Source organism: Pristis pectinata, chromosome 33, assembly GCF_009764475.1.
Source record: "Pristis pectinata isolate sPriPec2 chromosome 33, sPriPec2.1.pri, whole genome shotgun sequence".
Classification (NCBI taxonomy): Eukaryota; Metazoa; Chordata; class Chondrichthyes; order Rhinopristiformes; family Pristidae; genus Pristis; species Pristis pectinata.
The window spans coordinates 5,921,903-5,936,030 of NC_067437.1; the positions used below are offsets into that span (position 1 = coordinate 5,921,903).

The 14,128-nt window shown below is 39.9% G+C and overlaps 1 protein-coding gene across 2 annotated transcripts in view; it reads right to left on the reverse strand.

The window, feature by feature from the left end:
* Positions 1-391: 391 nt before the first annotated feature.
* dlgap5 (discs, large (Drosophila) homolog-associated protein 5) overlaps positions 392-14,128 on the reverse strand; it is a 33,418-nt gene continuing 19,681 nt past the window's right edge. The window contains exons 11-18 of one of the 2 annotated variants that reach the window (XM_052043120.1): positions 11,695-11,855; positions 10,751-10,840; positions 8,790-8,991; positions 6,764-6,986; positions 5,676-5,718; positions 4,557-4,812; positions 2,380-2,477; positions 392-1,454 (exon numbers count right to left, since the gene is read on the reverse strand). In XM_052043120.1, the coding sequence (XP_051899080.1) occupies positions 1,341-1,454; positions 2,380-2,477; positions 4,557-4,812; positions 5,676-5,718; positions 6,764-6,986; positions 8,790-8,991; positions 10,751-10,840; positions 11,695-11,855 (1,187 nt within the window). In that variant the 3' untranslated portion in view covers positions 392-1,340. Of the gene's footprint in view, positions 1,458-2,379; positions 2,478-4,556; positions 4,813-5,675; positions 5,719-6,763; positions 6,987-8,789; positions 8,992-10,750; positions 10,841-11,694; positions 11,856-14,128 lie in introns of both variants that reach the window. The other variant, XM_052043119.1, reaches the window with a different exon arrangement.

The following is a 14,128-nucleotide window of genomic DNA, read 5'->3' on the forward strand; positions in this document are numbered from 1 at the left end:
CAGCCTGACATTTGCACCATCGTCCATCCAAGGAACAGCTGCACACTCTCCATGCTGCTGTGGGACTGAAAGTGCACTAATGAACAACAGCAAGCAAATGAGTAATAGGTTTGAGGTTTTTGGTGCAAATTTGCAAAGTTGCAATGATTTTGCATGACCTTCTGTTTATAGAGTAGAATAAGAGGCCAGCCAGGAAAACATTGAAATAGCTGGACAGAACAAGTATGGATGAGGGTTTCAGCAAAACATGATATGAAGGAATGAAACTGGTTAATTTAACACATGGAAATATGAATAGGACCTCAAAAGGTTGCAAACTGTTGAGTTTGGTTGCCAAATACAAACCCAGATTGAAATGGTTAAAAATTATGCAACACTACCAACTCTGGGATGGTTAGTCAAAATTAGAGACATGCAAACATTTATTTAAACAAAATGATACAAAGCAATACAGGTAATAGTTATGCAGTTACAAATTTCACATTACATCATTTCATCAAAAATCCAAATAAATGTTCTTCTGTAATGTTGAAATTAGCAAATTAAGTGGAGACCCATGTTAGTGAGGTAGTCATTTTAGTTTAGGGTGCCATTAACAACTCAACTTCAAAACTTTGGGAACAAGTGTAGTATTTGCACGTTCGCAGATCAATAAAACTTCAAGTCAGCAGATGCCCTCTCATGAAGCCATCAATGCAATTGTCTGCCCATTTCTCAGAAGCTATTTAGTGCTGCTAATGGTGCCCATGACGTGGACACAATGGCATACACCTGAGCACTTCAAAGACCCCACTCTTTCCTATAGGATGCTGCAGGCCTTTGTGCAGCAAGTCTTTAGAGCTGGAAATATAGAAGACATGTCAGATTAGGAAACATCACAAACCCAATATTGCTTTTAAGCACATTTGGATGTATCCTTTCCTTTCAGATGGAAGAATTTAACAATCCACAGAACATCAAGAAATTTGTGTCAGACAAGTGAATGCCAAACCAACCACAGCAGTGACAAATTAAATACTGCAGCATAGTGACTTCTTACTATCCAATGGCAGAAAATGCACCTGCAAGCAAAGGCCCACTGATCAGCTAGGTTGAGCCTAGTGCTGGATCGAGAACCCTAGCGTCATTACAAGACTCACATTCAAAAGACATTATTCATTCAGCACTAAATATGGCTTTGGCATTCAGTGTGCTCCCCTCCAAACATTAAGGCAGCAACAGTGTCCATTTAGAATGAATCCATAATGTTTTAAGATAGCCTTCAAGTCCATTACAAGTCCTTCATCATCTCATGATGGTTGGTGGCTTTAATAACAACAGGTCTGGTTCTCCAATCTTCATTAAGGGGTTCCACTGGGACTGAATGATATCAAATCCTGGAGAGCTGCTTGAAATGGAAGCACCGGGTGGTCTTCTCTAATTGTCTCAAAAGGGCTCATGTAATTTCCTTCATTCTGCTTAAAAAAATACAAGAGTTTTTAAACATGAACATGTCCTTTCCAGCACCCAAAACAAAGCTAGGTCCTAAAATCAATATTTAAAATAAATTCATCTGAAAGTTAAAAAGCCACAGTCATTTGCAGTGAAAATCATCATGCATATGGAGTACAGGATATTCCCAGAAAAGTCAGTAGAATGAATACAGGGACTGAGTCATGCCTTTAAGTGCAAGCTCTAATCTTCCCCTCAGAAGTGGTATCACGTTAATCATATTCCAGTTCTAAAGCAATTGAGCAATACCAGGTAGAAAATATTCATTTAAAACTGCCTCAGTACCCCAAGGCTAGGGAGGAGAAAACAGATCACAAATCCATGGTTTGCATATCTGATTACTTAACCACTTCCATTTCATATTTAATAGAGAATCCCAATACTGCAGTTGATAAGCTTACTGTAACAAAAATATTTAAGTAGCTTATTTCATCTGCTTTCTCATGACTATAAATACCAGGAAGTGTTTGAGGCACTCCATACAGACAAATGGATGGCAGGCTAGTGCAGAAGATGGGGAGGTCACTTAAGTTACAGCCAAGGGTTTACAAAGCAGTGTTCAGGGCAGGTACTGGAAATAGGCGCAGCATTGGGTCTTTGATCCTTTGGAGACCATTCTGCCATTCAGTTACATGATGGCTGATTTGTATCTCATCTCTTCAACCTTGGCTTCATAACACTGAATATACCAGTCTAACAACTATGTATTGTACTTCATTTAATCATACCTTAAAAGGAAACAAAAACAGCTCATACCATGAACATACTGGATACATTTTCAAAGGAGATACTGCAGAGACCTGAAAATCAAGTCACCTGCTGAATACCTGGGATCTAGGCAGAGTCAATTTCATGTAAAGTTATGAATTACTGCAGTTGTTTCCTTACCATTCTATGGATAGCATTTCCTTCAGCCAACAAATCACCCACAGAATTTGAACAAGGAGCTTTAAGTGTGGTTGCAACGGAATTGGGGGTCAGCAGACCTGGGGGAGGAACCCAATGCAAATAAGAGCAATTTGATCAAAACAGATAAAACACAACATTGCAATCTCTGGCAACCGGATAACTTGTCAGATAACCAATAGTTTCAATCCACGTTGGACGAACAATACTTTTTAAAGAATGGTATATGGTTTCTGCCTGTTACATTGAGCACCACCTGGTGGCTTGTCAAAGCATAAATCTGAGATACAGCATAACCACTATTTCAAAATTATATAAAGGGAGGAGAGATTAAGAACAATATCCCTTTGGTTATTTGGCTGATTCCCTTGCCACAAAGCACGTTAATGAACTTCCCTAAAGTCCAGGCAACAGCCAGTTAAGATGCCCTATAAAGTAAAATTCCAATAATCCAGCACTGATTTGTTCAGACATCATGACGTTTTGGCATCTGGCTCACTCATTAGTCTGGAATGTAAGCCAGAGATTCCAGAGTGCAAGAGGGATTGTGGCCAGAGCCAGTGTCCAGAGTGCTGCTGGAGTTGGATCCAGACTATGGGCAGGGTATGCAGCTGGAGTCAGGGTTGGGGTCCAGAACACCAACAGTCTGGAATGTGAGTAGGTTTGCAGCCAAAGGTGAGGTCTGCAGTGCATGTATAATTCTTGCTCTCTAAACTCTCTGGGTTCACCAGAAAATTTGAAGTGGAGTGAAATAATCGTGTTTGCATCAATGGAAGTAACAGACAAAAGTCTGCTCGTCCAACTCTATCGGAATACAGATTTCCAGATTAGACTTTTGCTGTACATACAGATGAATGCCAAGTTGTCGACAAGCACAAGTGGCCACAGTGGAATGCTTTAACATGCTACTGGGTCGAAACCAGGACCCAGGTCAAAACCAATCTCAATTATTGACACTTCAAAAGAGTTTAGCACTCACATTTAAAACAAAAACACCACAAAGCAGCAAGGTCTCAAAGACAACTTCAATTTACATTCTGAACTTCATTGGGAATAGTCTTTGCGTCTTTATATGGAAATGTCTGGCCCACTACGGACCCACCGGCATTTCAAACTGCTACCCGGTATTTTCAGTAGCACAGCTGCCGCTCACTTAAAACAACTGGAGGGTCGGTCTGGTCAGAACTGATAGAAGGCAAAATGCTGCAACTGGACTTTTAAACTGGAACAAAAATTTATCTGGGCCATAACAGCTACCCTGAGTCTGCTAAAGTCAGTTGAATGATGCCTTTCATTAATAGCTATAGTTTGGTTTAATTGCCAACAGCACCTTCTGTAGAATGAAACAAAGACACAAGAGTGGGCTTGAACAACAATACAGGCCAGGAGAGAAGAAAGCGCAACACCCACTAGTAAGTAGAACAGTTAGACTGATTGAAATATATTAATGGTGTTAAGGCACGGTTTCCACAATGGAATGTGCATGTGGCAACTTCTGGGTTGAATTGTACCACAGAAATACAGCTAGGCTCTCCCAGTCACAATCTGTGCCTGCCATCATGTTTTCTGCTTTTGATATGCATGCAAGGGCATCACTCCTTGTGCAAACCCTTTTTAGTATACAATGTAAGAAATTATGCTATGTTGTTCTGGGGGTGGGCTTGTTCTTGTTGGCACTGGGAACAGTCAGACTTCAATAGCACTGCTCCCTGTTCAGGCCCAGCTGGAATCTGGGAACCATACTGGGTAGTTGGCTCCCTGCCACACACCAACCCACCATTCCCCAATGATACCCATCGCCCCTGATCTTTCCAAAACGCAATCTACACTTATTTTCACACACCTTGTAGTGCGTGATGTGTGCAAGGACCATTACATAGTACCTAACCTTGAGCAATGTTGTATGTTGCTATGGCAGGAATATGCAAAATAGTTACATCAATGCACCTTCGCCAATGGCAATGAATTTCTGAGCCCCAGCTTCAGGAAAAAACTCAATAGGAAGCATATTTGGAGGTATCAATTAAAAAAATTTTTTGCTGCTCTTTGTTCAGAAATTTTATTGAAATCAACTTGCCACTCTTGGATCTGTTTTCTTAAACAATGAGAAACGGGAACCCAACTCCCAAAGCAAGGTATTACATGCACTAACAATTTACCTGAATTATTGGTCAATGGAAAAACTTCCTGTGAAATTAGCTGGGCACCATTTGAAGATCGCTCACACACTGGACTTGCCATTTCCACACAATCATCCACTGAAGATTTCATTTCTTCTGGTAGCTCAATGCCATGTGCAGAGTTCTTTTGGGTGCAACTGGACTTGGCATCATTCTCATTATGAAATGGGGACTGCAGTGCTCCTGGCATGCTGAGAGTACTTTCCCTGGGCTGGAGGTACTTTTCAAATTCCATCTAGGGGGGCACAAGAGAGAAGACTTAAACTTACTCCTAAAGGCAATATACACAGCCACAAAGAAATAAATACTAGTATAAACAGACTTGACATCAAGGGTAGATAGTTTCATTATAATCCCTTCCTTCAACCCACTCCCCCCCCCCCACCCCAACTTACTGTTGGCCAAAAATTTAAGATGGGTTACTTTTGTTTTGTTCCAATTTCCCTTTGATGCACATCCCCATTTCTAGTAACTTGTGCAAAATCCTCTTATTCATTGACTGCTGCCAAATATTTGACGGCATGATAAAGCCAGGTTTTGTCCTCACTGCACCAAAGGGCAGAATTTAATTATTTAGCTCAGAATCAATTTGAAAAAAAATAGCTTTGATCTGTATGTCTGTTTCTCACTGGAGAAAAAGCTCACCCAATTAATTGGAGATACAATTACTCATGCAGGTTTATTCCACTTGAAGATAACACTTAAAATGAATTTGGAAACCATCATGCATTTCAGTTCAGTTTCATTTGGCCCATCAACCTAGCTCAGCAAGATCCAGGGGGACATATGGCTGACCATTCAGTTAACAGCTTTAAAATAATGAATTCTCTACTACATTGGATATTTTATTTCAATAACTTAAGATTTCTACTCAACAGCCAGGAAGAAAATGTTATATTTTGGTACAAAATTCTAATCAAAAAAGCTGGGCTGTTTTAGGTTTCATTTTTAATTCCAGGTTGACTAGCCTGCCCCAGCCCTATTAAATTGCCTAAAGTGATAGAGGTGTTCACCCACTTAAAAGCATTATGGCCAATAATCCATTGTACTGGTTTAATAGGACTAAACAGATCATAATGACATTAAATTTAATCTTACCTGTTCTCTGCTCCCTCCAGAGCAAGTACCCTGCTGTGGAGCACTAAATAGAAGAAACGCTTATTAGAAAAATCTCTCAACAACCACGTGCAAGACAAGCAAATGGAAGTTTTCCTCAAACTAATTCCACATTCTAATTTCAATGTTTTCTAAAGCACAAGAAATGAATCTACATCTCATTGTTTTACAACTTGTCTTACAAGCATAAGTGTAGCGCTTCCAAAAAAATTACCAATAATTAACCAAAAAAGTTGGAATTAGTACGACCATAACAGTCATATAGTCCTGTTCGCCACATTAAAAAATGTAATTTTCTTTAAACACAGGAAATGCTTACAACTTTGAGCATTGGGTTGACTTCAGAATCATTGGACCACGCATAACTGGGTTAAAGTGTTCTTTTGTTAGTGATTCCAGACTTGTCATACTTGACCTTGGTTCTAGACCTACACCATTGCTTGGGAAAAGCTCCAAGTTATCCATTCACTTGACTTGAATGCACCAGGATGTTACATCCGATTGTTCTTAATTTCCTAAATTCCCTCAGTTCTGTGTCCTATGCAATGGATGGCCTGAGCTTAAGGACTCTCAAATCAATAGTTTTAAGAAAACCTACATAATCAATACAAAGTAACCACCACCTTGCATTTGAACATTTAACACCTTCGTGAAAAGAAAATTTAAATTAAAACTGACTGCTATTAAAAATTGTGCATACCCAACCTAAACACATTCTGTTGCCTCCATTCAATTCTACAGAGGTTTCTGCATTTCCCACGCCACGATGAAAACCTAACTGAAGCGATTTGGCATTGGCCTGGGACTGCTGTCAGTAATACAGGAAGAATGCATTTTAAATGGGCAACTGTTACACCAAATGTTTTCCTACATGAATAGGAAATGAAAAATTAAAGTTACAAAATTATGAAATCTGACCACTATTCCACCAAGTTGCATAACCAAGAGAAGCATGCAGATGACATATGGCCTGGATTCATTCAATATGACTACAAAACAGAACAGAAATACACCAGCACAGACATTATCTTCATTGTTTTTGAAATGAATTGAGCAAGTAGAAGACTTACCCCTCTCTAGCCATGGAACTAATGAAGTTTGTCATTCCAGGCAATTCTGTATTTGTCACTGTATTAAAGCTGTCACAAGTCTGTTGGCTTGGATTGCCTGCCACATACAGTGCAGGAGAGGCAGGAATAGTTGAAGGACAGAAACTTGATCTGGTAGCGCTGCATTGTGCTTTTGATCTTTGTCTTGATGCCCAGTCATTTGTACAACAAGTTTTGGGAGTCGCTGGATAAACATTAGTTAGAATTTCAAAGTTAATTGCTGTCACGTCAAATTTCATGCATCAAACTCTTAATCTAAATTTTGCACTACTCAGCAGCTACTTCAAGAGCACAGCAATATCATTTATTGGCAAACAGGCTGCAGAATTACAAGATCTTGTTTTCAATGTGACAGATTTAATTTGAATTGGATGGAATTTCCTTTTCTCACAGCACTTGGAATGCCCAAGATAATACAATCAAAATCCTTAAACATTGGTTTATGCTGGCAATTCCCAATCACATTTGAGTGACGAGGTTAGGCAAGTCAGAACTAATATCAGGCATTGCAGTCTTGTTTTTTGCACGGAAATACAAGGTAAATAAATTTCCAGTTGATTTAATATGCTCATTTGATGTCCACTACAAAAAGTACAAAATTATACGTTAAGGCTCAACAAAAAAAATTAGATAAACAAAATTGCAGATGAGTTGCAGACCAAGACATAAATTGCAGATGCATAATATTTACTAATTGCTATAATTTGCTAAAGTTTGTAAGCATGAACAGTGGGTAGGAACAGCTGAAGTTACACACAATACTTTTGCAAATAGTAATATTATAACAATCCACTAGTTTGATCTAATAACTATCTTTTTCTCTGCCTAATACATACCCTGAACAGGGTATTCTAGACGTCTCCTCCTCAGTTCCTGCGAGTCTTTGCCTTAACCCTACCCTGGGGCAATGAAGCTCACAGCACCAATCCAGCAGAATGCTTGATGTGGATTACTTCAGGGTCTGCTACAGAAACAACCAAGTCTGAGAGGAAAGTTGGAGCTGCTTAGAGAGAAGCCAAAGAGCCCACCTGAGGTTCAGGTACCTAACACATCGTGGTAGAGACCTGCTTTGCTGAATCTGCAATATCCCAAGTCATGCATTGAGGAAGAGTTTGAATCCTAGAGCTGTACAGCAGAAACAGACCCTTTGACCCATGTCATGGCCACCCTTTTTGCCCATCACATTTACCCACATTAAAATTGTATCATTTATGCCTTGCCCATACAAGTGTGTCTGTCTAAATGCTTCTTAAATGTAGTTAGCATACATGATTCCACCACCTCCTCTGGCAGCATGTTTCAGATATCAACCACTCAAAAACAACTTACTCCCAAGATTTTTACACACCTTCCTCTCACTTTAAACTCATGATATTCATATACTCTGGGTAAAATTTGACTATCTACCCTCATTGTCTCTCATAATTTAAATATTGCATCAAGTCACTCCCTGGCCACCTTCAATCCAAGGCAAACAAGCCCAGCCTATCCAATCTCTCCCCATAACTAAAAGTCCTCCGATCCAGGAAACATACTGGGAATATCCTCTGCACACTCTCCAGCACAATCACATCCTTCCAATAATGTGGTGAGCAGTGCAGGTATTAAAGGATTAGACGATCTTAAAAATGCAAACATATTGTAGATACATCAAGTGGGGTAGTTTGATGTACATGGGACAAACATTTCAGCAACAAAAGCTGAACCTTACATCAAAAAATGAAAGAAATCCATTCAAAAATAAAGACCAAGGTAGGTTTGGGCATCATTTTTTCTGGACCCCAGAAGAGCAGCCATTCCACCTGATGAAGTTGTAGAACACCAGCAGCATTCAAACAAAGGTTTGAATAGAATTTGTCAAAGGCATCGAGCAGTCTGGCACCAAATTCCTCTGTGCACCTTTGAGTCCCAAGTTCTCTACACAAGGGTATGTCTAATTTAGAAATATTTATGGTCACTTGCATTGATCTGTGGGAATAAATCTTACCAGGAAAGCTTTTTGCAGGACTCTCCACTCTGAAGAATCCTGCATCAAACACAATGACATCATTCTGAGATTCTTTACTGCTGGAGTCTGCCGTTTCCTGTTTCATTCTGGCCTTCATAGCTGCCTTCACAGCTGCTAAACGGCTAGTTGGTGCTGCACTGACTTTCATTACTTCTACTGGTTTTGACCTGGTAGCCTTTTTCTACGTGAGAAACATTTGGTTAGCAAACACAGACAAAACTTCACTTGCTAAATTCACACACCAATGACATTTACTGTTGGTAGTTGATGTTTCCATCTTCAGAAAATTTTACTGTTTTGAAACTGGTGTTACCTAATAAAGTTACCATTTAAAAACAGATTAATACAACTGTTATACTGTTCCCAAAGGCTAATACTCCCCACTACACGAGGGAAATGGTAGATAGCTGGCTGGTCACCCAATTCCCTCGGTTCTGCTCTATCCATTGTAAAATGAATGGACAGAATTTTACCCCTTGATTGTTATAGTAATATGGAACTTTAAAACTGAGTAGAAGCAATTAAAATATGCTGGTCTTGTAGAAGTTTGGGCTTACAAGTTTCTACAAAAGAAAAGACGTTAGTACTTCTTATAATTTAAGGGCTTTGGAATAATGATAAAGACATTGGTCATAGGCAGAAGGTACAATGCATTACAAGAACTTACATTAAAATTATCGGAACATTGACAAATATTGGAAGCTTCAAAAAGTTGATTAGCATACTGACCAATATTTATACATAGAAACTGCAGATGCTGGAATCCTGATGAAAAACACGATGATGCTGGAGGAACTCAGCAGGCCAGGCAGCATCCGTGGAGAAAAGCAGGCAGTCAACGTTTCGGGTCAGGACCCTTCTTCAGGATTGAAGATAGGAAAAGGAGAAGCCCAATATATGGGAGGGAAAAACAGAGCAGTGATAGGTGGACAAAAGAGGGGAGGCGGGGCAGGCGCAAGGCGGTGATAGGAGGAAGATACAGGTAAGAGATAGTGATAGGCAAGTGCAGGGGAGAGCAGATCCAGTGGGGGATGGGTCAAAAGGTAAGGAGTGAAAAGAAAAAAGGTAGAAAAAAGGAGGCTGGGAAAGGGAAGAGAAGAGAAGAAGCATGGGGGGGGGTGGTGTGGTGGGAGGGGTATGGGAGAGTTGGGGATTACCTAAAGTGGGAAATTCAATGTTCATGCCGTTAGGTGCAAAGGAAAGGGAAGATGGAAAATGAGGTGCTGTTCCTCTAGTTTGTGCCTGGAATTCTCCTGGCAGTGGAGGAGGCAGAAGACTGTTGACTGCATTCAGTGCTCCAAGTGTGGCCTCCTCTACATTGGCGAGACCAAACGCAGACTAGGTGACCATTTCACACAACACCTGCACTGTCTGTAATCGTGATCTGCATCTCCCCGCTGCCAGTCACTTCAGCTCCCCCTCCCACACTATCACTTATATGACAGTCTTCAGCCTTGGAACCTTGCAGCCTAACGGCATGAAAATTGAATTCTCCCACTGTGGGTAATCCCCACCTCCTTCCCCATAACCCCCAACCATGCTTCTTCTCTTCTTCCTTTTCCTAGTGTCTTTACCCCCCTATTTTTTCCTTTCTTTTCTACCTTTGACCCATCCCCCAGTGGATCTGCTCTCCCCTCCTCACCCACACCTGCCTATCACGATCTACCTATCACCACCTTGTGCCCACCCCGCCTCCCCTCTTTTACCCACCTGTTCTGCTTTTCCCTCCTGTATATTGGGCTTCTCCTTTTCCTATCTTCAGTCCTGACCCGAAACATTGACTGCCTGCTTTTCTCTATAGATGCTGCCTGGCCTGCTGAGTTCCTCCAGCATCATGCTGCTTTTCATCTTCAATATTTGTACACATTCAGGTGTAAAGATACTATCCATAATTACCAGGTGGACAAGTGTGCTAAAGTCTTAAATTTCTCATCCTTTACCTTGACTACTCTTTTGGGCAATGATGGCTCCTCCCAGTTATTCTCTTGAATCTTCTTCAAATGCTCAAACTTTTTATTCACATCCTCAACCTGGGAAGAAGTAATAAAAGAGAGATGTAAATGAACTAAAAGCGAGGTAACAAAAAGGGAACTCTAGATTGTGGAGAGAAGCTTGGGTGTCTTTGTATTTTAAACTGCAAGGACAGGAGGTCAGTTTAAATGAAAAACTATGGCTTGTCATTGTGATTCAACTATTGCTTATCAGAAGATGAAAAATAGAGAATTTATTCAAGAGATTCCAACTGGAGACAATATGGAGCTACATGGTCTTTTGCTCTATTTTGCTAATTACAATAACTTGTGGGTAGAAAATTTCTTGCTACACTGGCTTACTGAAATCACAGCAACCAAAGGAAGCTCTTGCCCAGTTTTCTGCTCATTTCCTTATTCTGGACCCATTTTCTGCTCTTGCCCAGCACATGCATCTCTTGTTTCTGTGACCTTTGAAAATAACTGGTCTATTCCTCAGATTGTGTTGGTTTAGCAGTTGCCTGGTGGAAGGTTCTGGACCTTGGTCAGTGGAACTGGGGAGGTCCAAGTTACTACTTCTGTTCATTGATTTCTGTTGCAGTGCTTATGGCCAAATTAATGGTCAATGCCAAGATTTTGCTCGTCTTCTCTCACCTGCCCCAGCCCCTTCTCAGTTAATTTCCTCACCTTTCGTTGTTATTTGTGGGATGATTGGTGTTCATAGAATTGTGCTCCAATATGAAGTCAATAACTTCAGGAGAGGATATACAGAACAGGTGCATAATATCAATCCATTAAAAAAAATGTGATTGCATTTACCCAAAAGACCCAAACAGGAAACAAGTCAAGTCAGTTCCAATTTATTCATAACGACTGATTATGACTGAGGGTGCTAAAGGAAAGCCTTCAGGTACCTGGAAGTAGACCATGTCCCAAAACCCTTCTAGATCTGCACAGGTGACTTCTTTTTCACTTGTCTTGAACTCGCAGTTGTTGACAAGGCCATTAAACTGCTTGAATCGTTCAGCCATTAGGAGGCGTGCCTGTCCCACAGCTGAACGAAGCAGATCCTTAACTAGACAAAACAAAGCAATATTTTTCAATTTCCAGTCAGATTCTTAGCAACTTATCCAATTTTTCGAGATGAGATTTTGAAAAAATGATACAGCTGATTGAAGGCTGATAATAGAAAATGACAAATTCAATTACAGTAAATTATACACTAGCACAAAAGATTAAAACAGAATTAAGTGTACATGTTGAATACAAGGTAAAATGTTCAAAAGCATATTAGGCAAAATCATTTCAATTGTTAGGAGAACCTACAACAGTACCAGTGATGCTCAACATTTTCAGTACTGCACAAAGAGGATGCGAAGAACTTGAGTAAAAAAAGTGGTCAAAAGGACAAAACCTATCCCATGCTTAAGACTTATAGTGGTGGTATTCCCCACCACAGAAAACAATCTGATTGACATTACTTAAAGATGAACAACATCAATTATAAGGCTTTCTTTAAAAGTGTTTGAAGTATTTATCTCCCTGGAATGATTCATCTACATTATGGCAGTAAATAAGCAATGGCTAACATTGACATAATGTGTGTTCCCATGATAATGTTTGTTTAATGCAGGCAATAAGGCAAACTGCATGTCAGATTTTAATGCAAGTGGATTTAAATACAAAAATAAAAGTAAGAGTCGTACTGAAATTATACAGGGCCCTGGTGAGACCACACCCAGAGTACTGTTTCTGCTGGTTTCCCTACCCAAAATAGATATGCTTGCTATTGTTTCTGGATCCTGCTAATGGGAACTACAGATAACTGCACTGCAGCCAATTAAGCCGATAACTTGCAATAAATTCATTCTGGTATTTATGCATTGGGACTCTGATGTAACTGCTTAATGTTTTTAAGAAATCTGCCAATTTCATAAAAGCGTTCAAAAACGTACATCGAATTAGATTTACCAGGTTCCAATGCTCAAACTTTAAAAGTGTCACCGTCTTCATTCACAGTTTTTGCATGAGAGAAGGCAGGCATGCAAGCAAAGGATTCTCAGCATTTGACTTCAACTCATTGAAGTTCTGTTGAACCTGATGAAATGCCATTAGTTTCTGGAACACAGCGAATAAATTGCACTGTCCTTTTGATATTTAGAAGTGACTTTAGCGCAAGTAGCCTAGCACAGCTTAGGAAAAATCTATACCTACACAAAACACATTGAATTTCATTTCATAAAAACAACAGTTTATTTTTAAGTGTTATGCAAGTGCAAAAATTCATTTGCAGTTTATTTACATTTATACCCAAAGGCATTGCAGCTGTGAGCTGATTAGAGCAACGTCCTCTTAAGATTTCATGTGATGGCCAGTACAGCCATTCTCTTGACTTATTTGCCACGTTACATTACTGATTAGCCTTCAAGTATAGGATTATAGTCCAAAACATTTAAAAGGGTAAGGAAATGACATGTTCAGCAATTTAAATGTTTATGCATCAAACACTACTGTGTTAGGTATAGCAATTTTTTTTGAGCAATTCTCATGCAACCAGCTACCCCATTCCCTAATGAATTGTAATAAGTACAATAAAGATCAATTTCTATTGAGGGATGAAGCAAGGGGCACTCAATGGTGGGATGTATCCCACGTGGAGAGAATAAGATAACTGAGTTTGTATTGCAGTTTGGAAGAATGAGTGTTGATTTTTTAAAAACATTTAAAAAAAGAGGTCTTGGCAAGGTTGTTGGTCATCTCAAACTAAGGGATTAGACATTCAGGAGTGAGTTAAGAAAATTCTTGACCCACATCTTTTACTACTGTACACAAGAGGGATCTGGAGAAACAGCCATTAGGAATATTCAAGAAAAAAGGGATTTTTGAATAATAAGGGAATTGGGAGATATGATGCCAATATAGGAAAGTGGTGGTGAGGTAACAGAACAGGCCCAATCATTGAGTGGTGGAAGCCAGAGCAAGGGGATGAATGGCAATTGCTGCCTATGGTCTTAAGAACCACTTCACAATATGTACACTTGCAAATGTGCTATGCTTTATATCCTCTGTTCAACTAGACTGCAGTATAGTTCAGTGGTTCCTATATCAGAAACGTGCCTGTTCATGGATAATTTGGTGTGCATTTAATATCTCAAATTCACTTGTACAGAGCAAAAACAGGCTCTTTGACCAACAGAGTCGACACCAACCATCAGCCCCCCATTTACCTTAAACAAATCCCACTTTATTTGCCTCACATTCCCATTAATTCCCCCAGATTCTGCTGTACACCTACACTCAGGGCGATTTACAGCAGCCAATTCACCTCCCAACCCTGTCTTTTGGATG